Genomic DNA, 22309 nt, shown 5'->3' with positions numbered 1-22309 from the left:
GACTTCAATCGGGTGCTGGGCCTGATGGTGTCTACCTTCGAGGCAGTTTCATTTGCACAGTTCCATACGAGGTCCCTGCAAAGAGAGATTCTGGCCAAATGGGACAAGACTCCGCAGTCTCTGGACAATCTGATCCGGCTGAGCCGGGGAACGAAGGAGTCCCTGATATGGTGGCTTCATTATCCAACGCTTCAGCTGGACAAATCCTTCCTCCCCTTGTATTGGATAGTGGTCACCATGGATGCCAGCCTGTCTGGCTGGGGAGGCGTCCTCGGCAGAAATTATGCTCAGGGGCTCTGGACACTGGAAGAGTCCAGACTACCGATCAATGTCTTGGAACTCTGAGCAATCAGACTTTGCCTGGACCATTGGATGGATCGTCTTCAGGGATGTCCAGTGCGTATTCAATTGGACAATGCCACAGCTGTGGCTTATGTCCATCACCAGGGAGGCAAAAGAAGTGTCCTGGCGGCTCTGGAGGTAGCTGGCATTCTAAGGTGGGCAGAACGGTTCGTTCCAGCCCTCTGCACCGTACACATTCCTCGGGTGGAAAACTGGCAGGCAGATTACCTCAGTCGGCAGGCGCTGGACCAAGGGGAGTGGTCTCTTCATCTGGAGGTGTTTCATCAGTTGTGTCTCCGGTGGGGCATCCCCGAGGTCGATCTGTTGGCATTCCAGCTCATCAGAAAGGTTCATATGTGTTTGGCTTGGTCACGGGATCCTCTGGTGGATGCCACAGACACGCTGGTGGCCCCCTGGGGGTCAGTATTATCTGTTTTTTGCCTTCCCTCCTCTCAAGCTTCTGCCAAGACTTCTAGGCAGGATAAGGGCAGAAGGGATTCTGGTCATCTTAGTGGCTTCGGACTGGCTTCGCCAGACTTGGTACGTTGATCTGGTGTGGCTGTTCGCCAATGTACCTTGGAAGCGTCCTCTCAGGGAGGATCTGCTTTCCCAAGGACCAATCTTCCATCCTGCTTTAGTCACTGGCTTTAAAGGCATGGCTGTTGAACGCCAGGTGCTGATAGATAGAGGTTTGTCTGAGTCTGTGATTCCAACGCTGTCAAAAGCTAGGAAATTTACTTCTAGGAAGATCTACCATCGTATGTGAAAGGCGTACATTGCGTGGTGTGAGTCTCTTGGGATTTATCCTTGCTCTTTCTCGGTGGCTCGGATCTTGACCTTCCTTTAGCAGAAACTGGCCTTGAGTACTATCAAGGGTCAGGTGTCGGCCTTAGCGGTCTTCTTTCAATGGCCCTTGGCCACATACTCTCTGGTGTGTACTCTTCAGGGAATTAGGCACTTGGTCCTTCCAGTGCGGTCTCCGTTGCCGCCTTGAGACCTCATTTTGGTGCTCTCAGTCCTCCAGAAGCCTCCTTTTAAGAATCTTCCGGAGATTCCCCTGCTTGCGCTGTCCCGGAAGGTGGCCTTCTCTGTGGCCATTACCTCTGCGCAGGGTGTCGGAATTGGCAGCGTTTTCCTGTCGTTCACCTTACTTTGTGGTTCACGGTAATAAGGTGGATCTTCATCCCTGTCCGTCATTCCTTCCATTGTCTCTGATTTTCATTTGAATGAAGACATTGTGTTGCCTTCCCTGTGTCCCAGGCCAAAACATCCGAAGGAAATTGCCTTGCATGCCTTGGATGTGGGACGAGCAATTAGGGTGTACCTGGCAGCTATGGAGTCTTTTAGAAAGTCAAACTCCCTATTTGTGTTCACGGATGGGCCTCGGAAAGGGTTGTCCGCTTCCTCTGCGACCATTTCCAGATGGAACAGACCGTGATCCAGGCCTATTCCATCAGGGGTTAGGTTCCTACTTTCCCTGTCAAGGCGCACTCTACTGGGGCGCTCAGTGCCTCCTGGGCCTTCCGTCATCAGGCGCCAGTGACGCAGGTTTGCAAGGTGGCCACCTTGTCCTCGGTGTACACTTTCACGAAGTTCTATAAAGTGGATGTGCTGGCATCTGCGGATGCTTCCTTTTGGCCGCAAGGTTTTGCAGGTTGCTTTTTAGAGGACCTGGTCCTCCTTGGGGGTGTATTGTTTTGTTCAGGTGTTTTGTTCAGGTGAGCTCCAGTTGTGTTGGTTGAGCTCCTGTTCACCTGGTTGGCCATTGGACATCCCAATGGTTAAGAAGGACAGGAGCTGTGTCCGTCAATGAACGAAAGAGAAAATGGGAGTTTTGATTTACCGTAAAATCCATTTCTCTGATGTTCTTTGACGGACACAGCACAACCCCCCCCCCCTCTGTGGAGTTGTAATTCTTCTGGCACTGCTTGTAACAAAACTGAGTACCTATAGCAAAGAGTGGAAGTATACCCCCTGGGACTGCCAATAGGCATAGCCAGACTTTTTCTTTTCCTTCCTAGTGTCCTACTCCTGTAGGGGGCAGTATAACCCAATGGTTAAGAAGACCTGGCGCTGTGTCCGTCAATGAACATCAGAGAAATGGATTTTACGGTGAGTCAAAAATCCAATTTTTAAAACCTGGGCACTGTGGTTTCTCCCACTAACCCCTAATACTGGAAATGGGTCAGTGGAAGTAACATAGCGCTCAGCGGAGGACACACCTGTATCTGACACACCTGAAAGTGTTTGATAGCAGTGGCTCTCTAAGCTCTTTAAAAGAGTAAGAAATTAATTTTCTGCCTGTCAGGAAGGCATTAGGCTGCTTGTTTTACTGGGAGCTCTTGGTTTATTTTTATTTTTTTATTATGGCGACAGGGTTAGGCTTAGAGCTGATCAATGTAGAACACATATGGCACTTTTCCACTGCATGGAACCGAACGGTTCGGCTCACTTTTGTGCTTTTCCACTGCTGGTACCACATGGTATGGTGTAGGAACGGTTCGGTACGGTACGGCGGCGCTTTTCCACTGCATGGAACCGAACGGTATGCCTCTCAAAAACCGTACCACCTCGATTGTGGTTCCAAGAGGTACCATACCGGTACCATATCCCACAATCCTTTGCATGCAGTCACTACTAGCCACTGATTGGTCAGAGAATCCCACCCACCCCGTTGTTATCCCACCCACTTAACTTTAGTACTACTTTAGTGGAAAAGCTAACCATACCGTACCGTACCGAACCGTTCCAACACCGTACCATGAGGTACCAGCAGTGGAAAAGCAAACCGGGCCAAGCAGGGTCGAGTAGAGCCGAGCCGGTACTTGCAGTGGAAAAGTGCCAATACTTATTCACATCAGGCCATTCAGTCACCATCTAAGAATATTGCAGTAGTCGCTTTTGGTGAATGTCTGTTCTCTTTTCTGGATGTTATCTGCTGTCATTCAGAACAGGGAGAGATTGGATACTTTTGACGATTTCTTCCCAATATCACTGGAGGTATGGCACTGCCTTATCTAGAAACTGCTTTTTTACATAAGCTTCCTGTCTGTCTATTTCTGTGTGCTTTAAAAATGTAGCTGTAGAGATGTAGAGAAACCTGTATTGGTTCAGAGGTATCTAGACACTGTTGTTAAAGCCTTTAATCATTGTGTGTTGCTTTCTCTGACATTTGTAAAAAGTCTTCTAAAAAAATATTTTGTATAGGTGAATTTTAAATACTAAATTCTATACTGGACAAGCGCATATTGTTCTCTATTTTTTTCCCCCCAGTTTGAATAAATTACTGAGTAAATTGATTCCCAAAACGCATTTGTTTTTTTTAATGCAGGTCTGTCTGGTGTGCAGAAAATCATACAGGTCAGGAATCAAAGCAATTTTGATTTATGAACTGATTGATTTTCAGTAGACTGGGCAAATCAACATTTTATATATTTAGGTGAATGGAAAAAAAATGCAGCTTATGATTCTTACATTGCTACATATTAGTCCCTGTTGACACATAGGTTTGCAAATCCCCAGCACACTCATTCACACTTCAGGACCAAGGTATAAAGTATAGCTAGGCTTCTTTCAGAAAAAAAAGAAAAAACTGATTCAGTTTACATCAGTTAACATCTGTCTTCCGTTTAGTTCCATTCCATTTACATCTGTTTTTCATCCATATACATCAATTTTTTTATCCACTTCCATTTTTAAACGCAACAAAAAATTATTTTTCTGTTTATTAAAAACAGACCTGAATGGAAGCGGATGAAAAAACAGATGTAAACAGACGTAAACAGACGTCTGTTTACATTGATTTGCCCAAAGGAATGCAATGCTGTCTGTTTTTTATCCATCAATGGACGGATGAAAAATGGACAGACCGAACGCCCGCATGAAAGGAGCATTAGGGCACATTTTTTTTTTTAAACTTTTGGAAAGCAAGGAGAGATATAGAACACCTGTCAAGTCTTTCATAGCTGTCTGTTCCCCCCCCCCCCCCCTCCGCCCCTTAGGTAGTCCCACCCTCTTTATATGAACTGCTTACCATTATTACTGTTGGTGAAAGGAAAAAAAAAAAACAAATTTTAGGCTCTCAAATAGCAATAGAGAGGAAATCTTCCAATGAGGGCATTAGTTCCAGTGACCCTGGTGACAACCAGAGATTTACCCTCATTTCCTGTTTTGGCTATGTGAAGTGAAGGAATTCTCCACAACCTATTTTTAACTGAAACCAGAATGATAACCAGATAACCCAGAATGGTTTGGGATTTTGGAAAGAAATTGCAGTACCCAAAGTAAAACCTATGTAGACATGATAACATACAAACTCCATGCAGATGGTGTCCCTGGTGGGATTTACACCCTGGGTGGAAAGCTGCAAGACACAAATGCTAAAACAAACATGGTATTAGATTGTGTTTGAGGTTTAGTTGACCTATACTTTGTCCTAGCTTAGAAGGATTCTGCACAATGAAGATGTTTGCTTTCCTTAAATATATTCTTTGTGTCTTAGAAATGCAGCATTATTAGTCCTTGCCATTGGTAGTGCTGGCAGCTTTCCTAGACTTGGTTTTAATTAACGCAAGGTTTCATCGTGTACTTTTTTTTTTTTTTTTTTGTTTTGTTTCTTTTTTTTAGGGCCAAGGAAAGAAAAAAAAAATGTTTTTTGGTTATCTGTTTGAGTTTAGCTCTAACTGTAACTTTATCATCTAGATTTTTTTTCTGATATCTGAAAACTGAAATGCATCCTAACTGACTATTTTCCATGACAGGATGATGACTTTGTGGCACGGGATGATTTTGATGATGCAGATCAGCTCAGGATAGGCAACGATGGGATTTTTATGCTCACATTCTTTAGTAAGTACTTTCTTCTCACTGACGTAATGTAGTAATATATCAGAGATTCCCATGCTCAAAACACCAATACGGGCAAATGCACAGCAGGGTCATTCCACAACACTGATTTTTATTAGCGTTCAGTGACGTGAGGCTTGTGTGTAAAAATGACCCTTATCTTTGCCTCAATCTGACATTATCAAATTCTTGCCCTTTGTATTCTTGTTTCTCAGCCTTCTTCAACTCCTGGCCTGGGTGTTTGAGGTTTTCTCTAGACTTAAAAAGGCTATGACACATTAGCAATTTTGTTGCTGCCGACAACTTGCCATTGAAAGAATCTCCAAGCCCTGGTTCACATATATTGGAATTAAATGCGCTTGAACCGCATCCTATTTGCATGACACATGAAATAACCTTGTTTTCTATAGTAGTTTCTGTAGTGCGAATTGTAAAAGAGTCCTATGCGTTTTCTGAGCACTGCGGTGTGGTTCAGGTGTGAATTACAAGCTTGTATGGAAACAATAATACAATGTTAAGTGCCGGTTCACACTACTCCGACTTGTCAGGCGACTTGGTCGCCTGACAAGTCGTGCTCTATTCTGTGCAATGGGAACCGTTCTAATAGGAGCGACTCAAGTCGCTCCGATTTTGAAAAAGGTTCCTGCACTACTTTTGGCCGAAGTCGGAGCGACTTGCATTGACTTCCATTATGTGAAGTCAGTACAAGCCGCGCCGAAGTCGCGATGCATAGCGACTTGTTCAAGTCGCCCCAAAGTCGTGTCGCCATAGTGTGAACCGACTCGAACAGTGTTGATATCCATAATGACGCATTCTTGGTATAGAAAGACATATGGGAACGCTTCTGAATCGCACATGTCATTCGTTGGGGAACACGATTTTGGATGTTTTTTCTATTACCCTCACTCCTCTCTTGTGTTCTCCTTGGATTTAAGGAGCAGGCCGGACTGGGTGTACACATATGTGGTGCGATTCTCAGGTCCATTTTCAGTGTGAATTTCCAAAGTAGCTGTTCAATTGTTCTGCTAGGATTTAGATACGGTTCTTTTGTGAATTTTAGGAGTGGGCAGCTATTGTTAAGGAACCTGGCTGCCACAACCTTAACCCCCCCCCCCAAATCCATACCAGCATGCAGCCTGGCAGGCCAGGAAAGGGAAGGCGACCCAGCACGAGCCTATACCCCCTTTAATCTTTGGCCCTGCTTCTCTTTTAATCAAGCTATAATGGTTATTTACCACCACAATAATAATAAAAAACTGTCCGTGTGTACCAGGCTTAAGAATTAGATTACAGAGGTGAGTCACTCCCAGCCTTCATTAAAACTTGATGGCTATTGTTAGCTTTTAGTATAAAGAGTACAAAGTCTTCAATTATTTGAATTGTTTTTGTATCATGTTACTCATTGCTTCTTATCTCCTTGCTAACGGTGGAATCTGTATTGCAGTCATTAGAAAACCAGATAAAATAGTAAAAAAATGTATTTTAATGAGAGCGCACATAGGTTATAAAGAAACAGTTGCTAGGCTTTTGCTTTGAATATTAAAGGGGAACTAAATTCACTATTTTCCGAAAGAGTTACTCAAGACATGCTGTGAACGATAGCTGTCACAGCTGCTTGTACCCTCATCCGAAATGTCAAGCCATTAAATGGCTAGCGTCATAAATGTTTAACATATGCAGCAGCATGGCAACTGCAGATAAAACAGGCTAAGATGGCAGCTTCCTTGGCTGTTATAGATAGAGTTTAGTTCTGCTTAACATTTTAGAGGAGTTTGGATGAAACAAAGCAGTACAGCCTGAGCTGGACTTGGTCAATTTTGTAAAGCTGGCCATACATCGATAGTATTTTTTCATTGAGCCTGCAGGGTAGAAAGAAAAACTAACCGATTCCTCAATCCACACTATATAGTGTCCATGGAGGAATCTTCTGCTCATGCTATAGTATTATCACTGTAAAACAAATACCCGATCAGCAGCTGCATCTAATCCAATGCAGGCGCTGTTCAGCCAACTATATTCCACCAGCTCCTCTAATTTTTTAATTGAAGAATGCTGGTTGGGTGGTGACCTGCAGGCAAATTTTGGCTGGTTCCTCAGTGTATGACCACTGTGTATTGCCAGCTTTTATAGTGGCTGACAACCAGGAACAGGGCTCTTTCTACAGATTACAAAGAGGTCCAAAGTGACATAATCTATAACTGTAATCAAGCCATACAGGGACACCATTGATTCACTCTATGGAAAACAAACAAACAGAAAAGGAAGTTGCACACACAGTATCTAAAGATAAATCTGTCATCAAAGTATTATTCACTGTGTGCAACTATTATTATTATACAGGATTTATATAGCACCAACAGTTTGTGCAGCGCTATACAATATAATGTTTTTTACTGATCCAAGTATGTTTTTCTTTTCACTCTGTAAATGCATACATGGTAAATAAATTCTACAAAGTATGTTTATTTTTCATTTTATGAAGTTTTCACAATTAAAATTTACATATTTTTTTCCAGTGGCATTCCTTTTTAACTGGATTGGATTCTTCTTGTCATTCTGCTTGACCACATCAGCTGCTGGCAGATATGGGGCTATTTCTGGATTTGGCCTGTCCCTGATAAAGTGGATCTTAATTGTCCGAGTAAGTTTTACTGAGAATACTCTTCGAACTTTAATTGAAAAATAAAACATGTAATTTTGCTTTCTCTTATAAAGAACTGTCTTCGCAGTTTAATGTATATCTTTTGTCACCTTCCCTTGCTTTTGCTAGACAGTCCTGGGTGGAGTCCCATTGTGAGAATGCAGCTATTAAGCTGTACAAATGTACACTGTGTTTGAATGTTCAAGAGCTGTTAAAGGATAAGTTCACACCTTTTCAAAAAAAATAAATGCACATCTTTTTGCAGGTAAAAAAAATGTGTATGCATATTTTTTATTGGGAGCCTGCAGAGCATTGCACCCACAATCAGCAGGTGCTATGCAGGGCTCTTGCAGATTCTGTGTGTAAGCTGTGTGCTTTTACCTCATACAATCATTAAGTTACACATTGACAGGAGCTTTCAATAAACTACCACAGAGCTCAACAGCACCATGGTAGTTCACTGACCACTACAACCGGACAGCTGAAAAAGCTGTCGGTAGTTGTAGGTTCAAATTCACAGAACACTGTGAATGAGTGACCTGTCCGAGTGGGCTGCGTCTTTTTTGAATTGTGGCTGCAGACTCAGGGAGAAGATTCCCGGTCTGCTCTCACAGCAGCGATTGGAGGGAGGAGGAAGCTGCAGCACTAAAATGTTACACACATGTACCATGTTCGAAAAGGTGAACTTATCCTTTAAACAGATCTTCTACCAGGGCTGTAGTTTCTAGTGTACACTGAACTATAGGGGGTGATGAGATGTTCAGTTTGTATGCTTCTTCGTGATTACTGACAAAGCTAGTCTTTGCTTCATAGGAAATGAATAGCTCCCCTCCTGGACTACAGAACACCTCCCCTTTCTCCAAATTTCCATAGCATAAAGGGGGTGTTCTATTGTCCAATGGGGATAACTCAAGTAGGGCCAACAACACTGTTTGGAATTTCAGTGAAACAGAGGCAAGTAATTAGATACTCCTACTGAATTTCTGGCAGGATCAACAGGTATTTTGGTGTACTTGCAGTGTTTTTGAAAAAGACAACATGTGCAGCAGAATTTTTTTTTTTGCTCTAACGTACGTTTTGAGGTGAGAATGAGGTGAGCTAAGCAATCCCTAACCTCTCTACATGTACATTAGAACAAACTAAAGAATCCACATATATTTAGGGCCTGTGTCAATGGGCTTTAGATTGCTTCAGGAGGGTTTTGCATTCAAGTCTATGGGAATGCAAATACCTGTTCTATACAAGTTTATATGATGCAAAACCTGCTTGAAGCAGGTGAAATGCAGGCCAGAAGGAGGTTGACTGCAAGTTAAATGCACCTGTCTATTTATTCTGAATGACCTCAGAAGTGGCTGAAACTAATGTCAAACTGATGCCTTTGACAAAAGCCCAAAGCTCGTTCACACAGGCCCCCCTCCCTGCCTTTCTGACATGCATTACTTACAGACAATTCGTTAATGTGTCACAGCTTCGCAGCCAGTGGTAATGTATAGTACAAATAAAATAAAGGAAGCACAATACCCATTTTAAATACAGATGTTGAATACTAAGAAACCCCCTCAGCAGCACTGGCTTCTGTGGAACAGACTCCAGACAGGAAGTACAGAGCACAGTCATGACCTTATCATTGAGCTGATGCTGCTTCATTTTCCAGACCGCAAAATTGAGTTGGAGACATAATTACTGAGGCACAACTTAACCACCTAAGGACTGGAAGGTTTTACCCCTCAGAACCTCAGAAAAAAACCCCCTGAAAGACAAAAGCATAATGAGCTAGTATGCGTCGCATACTAACTCATTATGAAATACTTACCTTGGAACTAGCCCCTGCAGCGCCGCCTGCTCACTGGTGACTTGGCCGACATGTTCAGCTGTCCTCTGGCCATCTGATTGGCCGGAGCCACAATGACGTCACTCCCACGCATGCGCGCGGGAGCCGCTGTTCGCGGCATTAGGCTCTGCAGGAATGGCATGGGCGGCCGTTCCTTCAGAGCGCATGTGCCAGTGATGTCACTGGCTGCATGCAAAGTAAATATCTCCTAAATGGTGCAAGTTTAGGAGATATTTACAGTACCTATAGGTAATTCTTATCATAGGCTTACCTATAGGTACAAGTTGCAGAGGAGGGTTTACTTCCTCTTTAATGACCAGGCCTTTTTTTGCGATACGGCACTGCGTTACTTTAACTGACAACAGCGTGGTCGTGCGAGGCTGTACCCAAATAAAATGAATGTCCTTTTTTTCCCACAGAATATTGGGGTTACTTCTTCCATTTTTTTATTTTTTTGCGCTATAAACAAAAAAACGAACAATTCTAAAAAAAAAAAAACTTTAATTCTGCTATAAAACATTCCCAATAAAAAAAAAAAAATCTAATTTTTTCATCATTTTTGGCCAATATGTATTCTACATATTTTTGGTAGAAAAAAAATCCCAATAAGTGTATATTGATTGGTTTGCGCAGCAGTTATTGCGTCTAAAAAATTAGGGGAAAGGTTTATGTCATTTTTATTTATTTAGTTTTTTTGTACTAGTAATGGCGGCGATCAGCAAATTTTTTTTTTTGTGGAACTGCAACATTGCAGCGGGCAGATTGGACCCCTAACTGACACTTTTGGGGGGGACCAGTGACATTACTACAGTAATCAGTGCTAAAAATATGCACTGTTACTGTACTAATGACACTGGCAGGGAAGGGGTTAACATCAGGGGCGATCAAAGGGTTAAATGTGTGCCTAGGGGATGCTTTCTAACTGTGTGAGTGATGGGCTCACTGCATGAACACAGAGATCTGTGTTCCTAAGTTAATCACTGACAGAATAGCGGTCTGCTATGTTTACATCGGCAGACCGCCGTTCTGGTTCCATGGGGAGCGATCAGGGGTGCCAGGCGGACATCGTGGCCGCCGGACCTGCTGATTGGCTCCCCTTCTTTGTATGACTCCAGTGACACGCGTGCCCACACTAACTGCTACACGAAGCGATGTACATCTACATTGTTTCGCATAACAGAGCCGACCTGTCGCTGTATAACTATGGCGGCCGGTCGGCAAGTGGTTAAACCTGTTTTTTTTTTTTTTTCTTACCATCACCCATCAGATGGAGGAAATCCTCCCCAAGATTTAGGCCCCATGGCTCATTGTTTTTAGCTGTGGGAGACCCGGCAGGAGTTTCCCTGCAAATGACTGCAGGTGAGAAGCCCCAGTGAAAGCAATGCACTCAGGGCTGATCATTTGCAGGAAACCCCAATCGCAAAAGAAAGGCTTTCGATTACTGCTGTCAGAATGCAGCTCTATAAAAAGAGAGTGGACGCAGAATTATAATTTGATATTTAACAGCTCTTTTGTTAATGTTCTCTGGACTGCCCTCTCATGTTAGGAACGCAAATTGCAGGATATTCTTTTTATTGTGTTAAAGCTGATAGTTTATTGTGGTGCTAAGGCTCCATTCACATAAAGGCATCTCAGATCGTAGGCAGAATCGGCGCAAATCATTGCAAATCGCGGGACGCCCATGCGATTCCCGTGACTTGCAATGTCTCCCCAAATGCGGTGCGATTTCGCTGCGATTGTCGTCCAGACGAATCGCGGTAAATGTGCACAAACAGAATCGCGGAACGCCTGTCACCCAAAAGAAGTTCTTGTACTTTTTTTGGGCAGCAGGCATCCCGCAGTTCATCAGGCAACAATTGTGGAAATGACATTTGGGGTACCATTGCAAGTCACGGCATCCCGCGATTTGCAATGATTCGGGATCGCAGGCAGAATCGCGCAGATTCTGCTTGCGATCCGAGATGCCTATCTGTAAATGGAGCCTTAATTATAATGTCTTTTGTAATGCCAGAGACTAGATCATTGTGGTACAAGCTAGAACGTTCATATTCCTTCTTCTTTACTAAGTTAAAAAAGTAGGCCTGTGTAAACTGTGAAATAGTATTTGTTAGCATTACTGCTTATTAAATGTGCCACTTTCCTGTTTTATGTACAGTTTTCCACTTACTTTCCTGGATACTTCGATGGTCAGTACTGGCTGTGGTGGGTGTTTTTGGTATTGGGTAAGTAAAATTTAAATAACTCAGTTCACATTTCAGATGTTCATATTTTACATTTGATTCGAGCAATGGAAGCAGAAAATAAATGACGATCTGGTCACTGTCAGCCCTAGGCAGCTGTAGTCCTTCCCTAGGTTGGCAGAGAAATGCAGCACCTGGAGAGTAGACATTATATAATTGACTGTTGCACATTAGCGCTATTAGTCACAGGAAAGCTAGAAATCCAGGAAACGGATGCGTTATCAGAAATAATATTTTGAAAAAGTAGTGGACAACAGAGGACTAACATGCCATTTAAGATGTTTGTTCATATGCAAATGGGAACAGTCAGATACCCGGGAACAAATGTAAAAAAAGAAAGTCAGAGAAAAGTCCTTCCTGATTGGAGGCTTCAAAATATTGAAGCAAGCAGGTCAGCATTAAAGTAGAACTATAGGCAAAACGTTTTCTCTTATCGTTCATTGACAGACGCAGTCTCTGATCTTCATATCAGTAGGGTTATACTGCCCCATACAGGAGTAGGACACTAGTCAGAAAAAATTTCTGGCTACGCCTATGGACACTCCCAGGGGGTATACCCTCTCTCCTTGTTATAGGATGTCAGTTTCCTCAGTTGACAGATCTTGGATCAAGGGGAATGGTCTCTTCCAGCGGTTGTGCCTTCGTTGGGGAACTCTAGATGTAGATCTGTTTCTGTTGGTGTCTCGGATAAACAGAAAAGTGCAAAAGTGCCTGCTCCTGGGACCCTCTGGCAGACGCCACAGACGCGCTGGTGGCCCAGTGTGGTCAGTATCAGCTGATGTATGCCTTTCTTCCTCTCAAGTTGCTGTCAAGACTTCTTCGCAGGATCGAGGCGGAAGGGATTCCGGTCATTCTTGTGGCTCTGGACTGGCCTCGCCGAACTTGGTACACAGACCTGGTCAGGCTAGTCGCAGACGCTCCTGGGAGACTTCCTCTCAGGGAGGATCTACTGTCTCAAGGGCCAATCCTCCATCCTGCTTTACAGTCGCTGGCTTTGACGGCTTGGCTGTTGAAAGCCAGGTGCTGAAGGACAGGGGTTTGTCTGCTTCAGTGATTCCTACTCTGCTTAAAGCGAGGAAAGCGACTTCTAGGAAGATTTATCATCGTACGTGAAAGTGGTATATTGCGTGGTGTGAGTCTCTTGGGGTTCCCCCTCGCTCTTACTCGGTGGCTTGGATCTTGGTTTTCCTTCAACGGGAGTTGATCATAAGTTAGCCTTGAGTACTATCAAGGGTCAGGTTTTGGCCTTGGCAATTTTATTCCAAAGGCCACTAGCCGCCCATTCCCTGGTGCGTAGCTTTATCCAGGGGGTGCGACACTTGGCACCTCCGGTGCGACCTTTGTTGCCACCTTGGGACCTTAATTTGGTGCTGTCGGTTCTCCAGAAACCTCCTTTTGAAAGTAGATTCCTCTGCTTACCTTATCCCAGAAGGTGGCCTTCTTGGTGGCTAATACTTCTGCGCGCAGGGTGTCGGAACTGGCGGCGTTGTCCTGCCGTTATCCCTATCTGGTGGTTCACAGGGATTAAGTGGTACTTCGTCCGGATCCGTCCTTCCTTCCGAAGGTGGTTTACAGTTTTCACTTAAATGAGGACATCGTGCTACCCTCTTTGTATCCTAAGACTAAACATCCTAAGGAAATTGCTCTATATACTTTGGATGTGGTTTGGGCAATCGGGGTGTACTTGGCGACTACTGAGTCTTTTCGAAAGTCAGATTCGCTCTTTGTACTCCCAGATGGCCCAAGGAAAGGGCTGACTGCGTCTGCTGCGACTATTTCCAGATGGATAAGACAGACAGATGTGCAGGCTTATTCAATTAAGGGTCAGGTTCCTTCTTTCCCTGTTAAGGCACATTCTACTCGGACGCTTAGTGCTTCCTGGGCTTTTCGCCATCAGGCGTCTGTGGTTCAGGTTTGCAAGGCGGCTACCTGGTTGTCTGTTTATACCTTTACAAAGTGGATGTGCTGGCATCTGCAGATGCCTCTTTTGGCCGCAAAGTTTTGCGGCCTGCCGTTTTAAGGGTGCTTTAGTCTACCTTGAGGGTGTTTTAATGTTTTTTTCAGGTGGATCTCATCTTGTTCTGTTGAGTCCTATGTTGCCTGGTTGGCTATGGTTTAGCCTTGGGGAATTATTTTTCTGCTGTTCCCACCCCTCATTTTTATGGCACTGCTTTGGGATGTCCCTACTGATATGAAGATCAGAGACTGCGTACGTCAATGAACGATAGAGAAAACTGGATTTTTGTCTTACTGTAAAATCCTTTTCTCTGAGCCCTTCTATTTGAGTTGGGTTAGTATTATTTTCTATGACAATGCTTTGATACAAAACTGACATCCTATAGCAGGGAGAGTGGGTATACCCTGGGACTGCCCATAGGCGAAGCCAGAACTTTTTTCTGCCTAATCTCCTACTCCTGTAGGGGGCAGTATAACCATACTGATATGAAGATCAGAGACTGCGTCCGTCAATGAACTCAGAGAAAAGGATTTTACGGTAAGACAAAAATCCAATTTTTTTGTTTTTCATTTTTGACAGGGGGGTTATTATAACCCCTGTCGGATTTTTTTTTTTGCCATCTGTGTCCCATTGCGGAAATTTCCCTTCACTTTCTGTCCCATAGCCCAACAGGAAGTGAGAGGAAATCCCTGAAAATTAATGCAATTTCTTGGGGACCCCTCAGGTCACCAGAAATATTGTCCCCATTGGAAGATTTCCTCTTTTTTTTTTTTTTTTTCTAGGGTCAGCCCAAAATTTGTAATTTTCTGTCACTTTTAATGATGATGGTAAACAGGACAAAAAGAGAGGGGGAATCTCCTTAACGCGGTCGCAGACAGCAAGTAAAAAACTGACAAGCGTTCTAATCCCTTTCCACTCTATCCAAAACTTAAAAAAATATTTTGCCTTTAGTTAGGCTCCGTTCACATGTCAACGTATGGATCGCGGGCAGAACTGCCGCGGTTCCGCCCGCGATCCGGAGATTATTGCAAATCGCGGGACGCCTGTGCGTTGCCCGTTGATTTACAATAGCCCCCCAAACGCTGAGCGATGTTGCCGCGATTTCCACCTGCCGAATCGCGGTAACATCGCGCAAAAAAAAATTGCGGGACGCATTACGCCCAAAAAAGTACAAGAGCTTCTTTGGAGCGTATTGCGTCCCGCGATTTTTTTTTTTGCGCGATGTTACCGCGAATTCGGCAGGCGGAAATCGCGGCAACATCGCTCAGCGTTTGGGGGGCTATTGCAAATCAACGGGCAACGCACAGGTGTCGCGCGATTTGCAATAATCTCCGGATCGCGGGCGGAACCGCGGCGGTTCTGCCCGCGATCCATACGCTGACATGTGAACGGAGCCTAATACTTTAAAGCACGGATCTAGCATTTTGTGAAGCAGAGGCAAGCAATTGTAGCAATGGTCATATTGTTTTTGTAATGCATTTCAAAAATAAAAATGTAACCCTTCAAAAGAAAACAATTTATACTTCCCTATAACACTGCTCTTTTGTGGAATCTTTGCTGTCTTTAACAGAAAAACCGCCAGCAGAATCTTCACACCCAACACACTTTGGGTTGTGCTGGATGCCCGTGTCCCCTATTGCAAACTGTTGTTTCACCCACCAGCCTCTGCGCCACTGCTGTGCACTGCATTGATGTAGGGGTCAGTGGGTGGAACTACATTGCATGTCTGGAGATGCAGGCATCCAGCACAACCTGAAGTATGGATAGGGTGGGTAGGGGTAAATATTTGGCAGGTTTTACTTTTTCGTATTGGGGATTCCCCTCACTTCTTGTTAGGGCCGCAAACAAAAACGCATATTTTTTAAAACGGTTTGTTGAATTTTGAACAGTAAGTACATACTGTATGTTCCGAGTTACAGTACCAGTAATCACATAAAAAACCCCACTAGAAAATGTCTGCAAGAGTTACAATAACATAGAATTTCCTTAATGCAGTATCTAGAAACGCACTAAGCTTTGCTAATATAGGGTTGTCCAATCAGGATAAACTATCTGGGAGGTCCTAAATGAAGCTTTCAGTTTCAAGATGGGTAGGTAGTGTTAGTGGTGGGAGTAACTTGGATACCTCCAGAAATTATGAGTTATTGGGAACAGCCGGGAAGATCTATGTGATTTAGGTACTTTAGTTATCCTGCCAACTAATAATAACATATATCCGCCAGGGCCATACTAGCTTTATTTTAAGGCCTTTATAGTATAGCTAGTTTCAACTTCGGTTTAGTGGTACCCCATATAAAGGATGAGAATAGGAGGGTTCCTTTTTACAAGATGTTTTATTTCATTATTTTAGCATTAGATTGTTGAATTAGTGTGTGGGAAGTATTATTCCAAGAGAGAAAATCACAGGCAGTTGCCATCTTTCAATTTGGTGATAGTGTATGAGAATGGAGTATGACCTCTGGTTGTATATCTGCAAACCTGAGTGAAAAAAATAACTGTCAAAAGCTGTCATAAAACGTAACCAACCTGGTATCTGTAATGAAGAAAAAGAACAATAAATCGAAAATTGTAAACTAGGCGTATGGTCCTGGAAACCCCAACGGCGCATAAACATAGCCCATGTATATCGATAATTTGTCATAACCACAGCCATTGAGAAGGAGAAGATGTGGTCTTTAAGATTGCCTTGGAACACTAAACCTGATGTTGCACATATGAAGTGGAGACAGGGTAAAATCTTAGGAATAATACATAGGCCTTAGTAAGTATTGTAGTAATTTATATTACCACCACCTAGTGGCCTAGCTCAGTAACAATATGAGCCAATTCCCGTAATAAATATTGTAAGTAACCAAAGTGGTGACAGTTGGCATTAAGTGTTCATAAGAGGTTCTGAAGTAGCTCTTGGCCTGTTGGATGACTAGGAAGAAACTGAAAACTTTTACTAAGAATTAGAAAAGTTTCAGTATGCTTCAAGTATCTTTCTTGAGGCTTTTAAGTCACTCTTCACCTGCTGTCTAGTGTTGTTTATCACAGGTCTCAAATAGTAGTATTCACTACCATTTTAAACTTGTAATCAGCCAGCTTTTAGCAAGTGCAAAGTAGTGCTGAAGCTTTATATAAGCCTGCACAAGCCTGCTAGTAGCCTGTACCAAGTGACAAGACACTAATTATCCATGATCTGTGATTAGCAACCTGAACTGGAGCTGAAGGGTTTTTTACTGACTTCAGTAAAGCTACACAAAGCTTGACAGAAGTAATGGAAGTACTGAAGCTAAGGCATGAAAGCGAAACAGCTAGTATTTTCAGAAGCTAAACATTTGGCAGCTGACAAATAATTTATAATAGTTTTCTCTTACCCTTACAAGAACATGTCTGACCTTACTGAAATGCACTTAGTTTTGGGTATGTTCTCCTGTATAGGAGGTCCTACAGCTGACTGTAGCAATTAGTACAGTTGTGTGTGAGTTCTCATATAATATTTCATTTTTCTAGGATTCCTTCTGTTTCTCAGAGGCTTCATTAATTACGCAAAGGTTCGGAAGATGCCAGACAACTTTTCCTCTCTCCCAAGAACCAGGGTTCTTTTTATTTATTAAAGGTAAGATATTGTTTTATCATCAAATGTTATACTTGGACTTTTAGTGCAGCATCATTGCATCAGTGGTTAGTGGAACTTCTTTATCTGTGAGGAGGGCTGTGTACATTAACATCTAATTTTCAGTACAGTAAACTTAGTTACAGTTTTTTATATATCTACATTACAAAGAAATGAATACAGGTTTCCATCAACATAAAATATTACCTGAATTGGGCAAAAATCTTATCTCTATGGGAGGACCCTGACCTCAGCAGCTGGATGATGTCAGAAGTAACAGTTGAATGAGCAGGGTAAAAAATCTGACTCAATTCCTATTTTACCCTCCAGAGATGAGCATCACCTGTAGAATCTGCCAGCAATGCTTCTCTCCTACCCAGCGTCCTCTCTGTTCACTTGAACTCTAATGTTCATCCAAGCCATATGTGTTTGGTCATTTACCCATCAGGTGTCCAAGTTTGTATGCATGTTTGACCACCCTTAGAAATCTAGTGATAACCTTTAGAGACTTAAAGCAGCCATGTTGCGACAAATTATAGTTCCGATTTCCATTGAGTAAAAAAAAAAGTCGGAACTATAATTAGCGTAAATAGCTTTCCTGGTACCAATAAACACTGCTCCACTCCGTAGTGTTGGTGTCCTGGGTCCCCTACAGCTCTTACTGGTTCCTCCTCCTAACCCTAAAGAAATCAAAATGCATCTTCCTGTAAAAGGAGGAGTATTATACCTACCTTTCTGTTAGGGCCTACGTCCCCTACATTTCAGTGCTGCAGCCTCCATTGGTTTCTTCCGCAATGCAACACTCCTGGGTGTGTTGAATGCCTGTCTCCCCCACACATGCTGTGTGGTTCCTTCTATCGACCCCCAAGTCAACGTTGTGTTCTAAAGTATTGTAGGGGTCAGAGAATGGAAGCACCATGGGGGGAAAGAAGCAACTGACACTCCCGAAAGAGTAGAATGATGAAGACACTGATGGTGGCTGCAGCACTGGAATAGTGGTAAGGTAGAAGTCAAAGGCTGCCAGAGAGGTGAAGAAAATAACTCTTCTCCTTACAGGTATCTGCCCTTTTCACTTCATTAAACTCCTGGCAGCGTTTCTTTAAACATTATACCCCCAATCTAACACATATTAACCTAATACTAACACATAAACACTATAACCCCCCCCCCCCTTTAACTTTTAACCTAAAGCTGATTAACCCTTGTTCTTTAACTTGATCATAATTTAGTCTATAACCTGCTCCCTAAAGCGGAGTTCCGGCCTCGGAAACATTTTTTAGATAAAAATACCCCCGGGCCAGTCAGGGCTAGTGCATTTCATAATAGATAGCCTCTGAACTGTCCCAGGTTGTACTTACCTTTTAGAAGAATTCTTACCTTGAAAATGTCTTGTCCAGCGCTGCCATCTCAGATATGGGCAGCTGAAGCCAGGGCATCCTCTTCGGTGTCCTCTTCGGTCCCAGAATGCCCTGCACCGGCCCCGCTCGTCACTTCTGGGGCAGACGCATCATCCCTGCACAGCTTCTGGGCATGCCCAGAAACTTTTTAGCAGGGAATGGCGCACCTGCACCGGAACTGACGAGCGGGGCCTGTGCAGGCGCATTGACTCCTGGGATCGAGGACGAGATTGCTGATTGGCCCTGTGCTGATCACATGCACTCTTTGAGAAAAAAAACTCTCTAGCAATACACACCAATATGAGCATGTGCAACCTGACTCCATAGACTGTGTTATCTGGACATGGTATGTTGACAATGCAAAAAGAGGAGTATCTGTGCATACAGGATCATCATCAAACAGCCTTTTTACACAATGCAGAAGATTAACCCCTTAGGTTCCACAGTGAGTATAACAAGCATGCTTTACTGCATATACAGACTGATTTTACTGTTGTGGGTTTAGTAACACTTTAAAGTTTGCCCTTACCTAATTGGCACAAAAACACAACATTCACACATTTAGATCTACCTACAATAAAAATGAACAAACTCCGGCAGTCTTTGGTTATGGCAAGACTAAAAGTTTGGCACACCTGTCAAAGGCTGTTGACTTACAATTGTGTCCCACTATAAAATATGACTATTCTTAATGTCAGTCACAACAAGTGACAGGAAGAGTGTATATGATGGGGTATTTAGACATTCAGTATATTGACACTCTAATTGTTTTCTGCCTTTTTTTTTTTTTTCAGTTGTTTGGTCCCTGCCTTCCTGCCTCTGCTAAACCCTTACATGTGGACAGACTGCTTTGACACCTGCAGGAAGAGACTCAAAATTTCAAACATCGAAGGGAAAATACAAATACCTGCTTCATTTAGAAATGAAACAAAAGTCATATAGAAGCAGACCAAAAAAAAAAAAACATAAAGTAAAGTTAAAGAAGAAAATAAGCATTTCTTTGTTTTTAGGTGTAAAATTTGAATAGTACTTGCAGAAATATGTTTTATTATTATTCTGGAATCATTAGTGGCTACTGTTTAAATCAAAGCTATCGCAATCAAGTTTGTGAAGTACTAATAAAGCCTTATATATTGTTAGTAAAACAAAACCAAGAACATTGAACTGCACTCTTTCTGCCAGAAGAGGGCACTGTCATTTCATTCTGTTATCCCGGTCTTTTCATTTGACTGCCGCACAGATGTTTTTGTGTATTGTATTGTGTTCAGCTTTGGGAAAGAGTTTGTTGAAGCTTCATGCATTGATTTTATTTTTCTTTTTGCTACTGTTTCTGTTACCTGTCTGTATATTATAATTGGTTATCTCTCATAAGAGAGATTAATCTGAAATTCACAAGTATATGAATTATGACAAAGTTACTGGGAAACATTAACAGTAAAAGAAATGTAATAAATGCATTAATATTTACTTAGAATAAGGCAGTAACTCGTAAAAGTATATCTAAAACCAACATTTTTTTTTTTTTTCATTTTGGAATTGCTAAAACCCCTATCATTTGTTTTTGCCATCTTTTTTGCATTTGGAAAATGTCACTTAATTTCCTATAGGCACAATAGGAAGTGACAAAAAAAATCTATCCAACATCAAGGGGAAACACCACGGGAAGAAGTTAGATTACCCAAAATTTTGGATTTTTCCTTACTTTCACTTATGACAATGGTTTCCAAGACAATTCGAGGGGGTAGATCTCCTTAATGGGGACATGGACAGCAATAAAAACCTGACAGGGATTCTAACCTCTTATCACTAAACCCAAAACTAAAAAAATAGTGTTCTAGAATTTCACTGCTGAAAACATAATGCCTACATTCACTAAATGCTGCAATTACAGGACACGATAGATATTCCTGTCCAATTAACTGGAAGATAACATTGGTGATTGTAATGTGACGCTAGATCTGCTATCTAGAATCATTAGGGAAAAATACTCTAGTGCGGGGGGTCTTCAAACTTTCTAAACAAAGGACCAGTTTAGTTTTCTTCAAACTTAAGGGGGTCAGACTGTGGCCAGTGGGAGTAGAAGATGTTCTGGTGCCAGTAGGAGTAAACAGTGTCCCCTCTTTGCTATTAGGGGGAGGAATAGTGTCCCATCATTGTACCATCATTAGTATCAGTGGGAGGAATAGTGTCCTGATACTGGTATCAGTAGGGAGGAATAGTGTCTCTGTGTCAGTGGCACGAACTATGCCCCACTGTTGCTGACAGAGGGGAGAATATTGCCCAAAGGGCCGCAGTTTGGAGACCACTGCTCTAGTGTAACAAACCCCATGCATTGCTTCTTGCACCACATCATTAAATGTTGTTCTGTGGATATTTGATGTTTTTTTTCTTATTTTTTTAAACATGCGAGATCCGTTGCATAGGAAAAAAGAATGGCATTTATACATAGCGTGAAATTATTTTTGTTCCCTTGATATGAAGAGATGAAGGCTGGGAAATGGTTTGCTGGTTTGTGATACACCTTCACTTATTTTCACTTGGTTTTTATTGATAGACTCCATCTTCAGCTTTTAGGATTGGGAAATCAGTAGGCCTCCCCTGTAGTGGCCAAATGAAGGCTTTATTACTGTCCTGTCTTCCATAGGACTTACTACGGAGTATTACAGTTTATAGAATGATATTGCACCCCTAATCTCAGCTAGGTGCATATTGTGTGCACCATGATGGTATAGACAGACATAGTTTATTATTATGCCAGTAGAGGATTGTTATTGCTGTAAAATATTTGATGCGGTGTTCCAGCCTCGCCCCTTCCCCCTCCAAAAATTAAAAGTCAGCAGCTACAGATACTGTAGCTGCTGACTTTTAATATTGGGACACTTACCTGTCCTGGAGTCCAGCGATGTCGGCACCGCAGACAATGTTTCCATTGGCTGTTGGGTGCTGCCGCCGCCATTGCCAGTGAGGGAACCCAGCAGTGAAGCCTTGCCGCTTCATGGTTGGGTCTCTAATACGCAAGCGCGCTGCGCATTTGGATTGGCTAGGCGGCGAGGAAAAGAGGAGGGGGCCAAACTTCCGAGGGACGGCGCCGTCTCCAGGAAGTGGGGAAGGGTACCTGTCAAAAACAGGTACCCGTTCCCCCCTCCCCCCTGAAAGGTGCCAAATGTGGCACCGAAGGGGGGGAGGAAACAAATGAGCGGAAGTTCCACAATTGGGTGGAACTCCGCTTTAAGAATCTACCCAACAGAAATTTGATGATTTTGACTAAAAGGCCAAGTTCACCAAATCACAGCTGCAGTAGATGTGTGCACGGGGAAAATAATCTCCCAACAGGGGTCCTAGAGAACAAGAAAGTCCTGGTTTGGGTAGAGTCACTCTATAGTTTATTGGGCAGCGGTAATCTTATTACCTTGATTAATATTTAAGCATGCATTCAAATTATTCCTTTCGGGGCAGGT

General features: G+C 42.9%; 1 protein-coding gene across 1 annotated transcript in view; it reads left to right on the top strand.

Moving 5' to 3' along the window:
* The window catches only part of NDFIP1 (Nedd4 family interacting protein 1), a 65343-nt gene extending 45021 nt beyond the window's left edge, over positions 1 to 20322 (top strand). Inside the window, exons 4-8 of the mRNA XM_082255917.1 lie at positions 5103 to 5190; positions 7704 to 7828; positions 11815 to 11881; positions 17352 to 17457; positions 19646 to 20322. Of these exons, the coding sequence (XP_082112043.1) occupies positions 5103 to 5190; positions 7704 to 7828; positions 11815 to 11881; positions 17352 to 17455 (384 nt within the window). The 3' untranslated portion in view covers positions 17456 to 17457; positions 19646 to 20322. The remainder of the gene's footprint in view (positions 1 to 5102; positions 5191 to 7703; positions 7829 to 11814; positions 11882 to 17351; positions 17458 to 19645) is intronic.
* The last annotated feature ends 1987 nt before the right edge of the window (positions 20323 to 22309 follow it).

The sequence above is a fragment of the Pelophylax lessonae genome (genome assembly GCF_965119305.1).
Source record: "Pelophylax lessonae genome assembly, chromosome: 4".
NCBI lineage: Eukaryota > Metazoa > Chordata > Amphibia > Anura > Ranidae > Pelophylax > Pelophylax lessonae.
The sequence above is the reverse complement of the archived record's forward strand: the minus strand, read 5'-3'. Positions and strand labels throughout refer to the sequence as shown.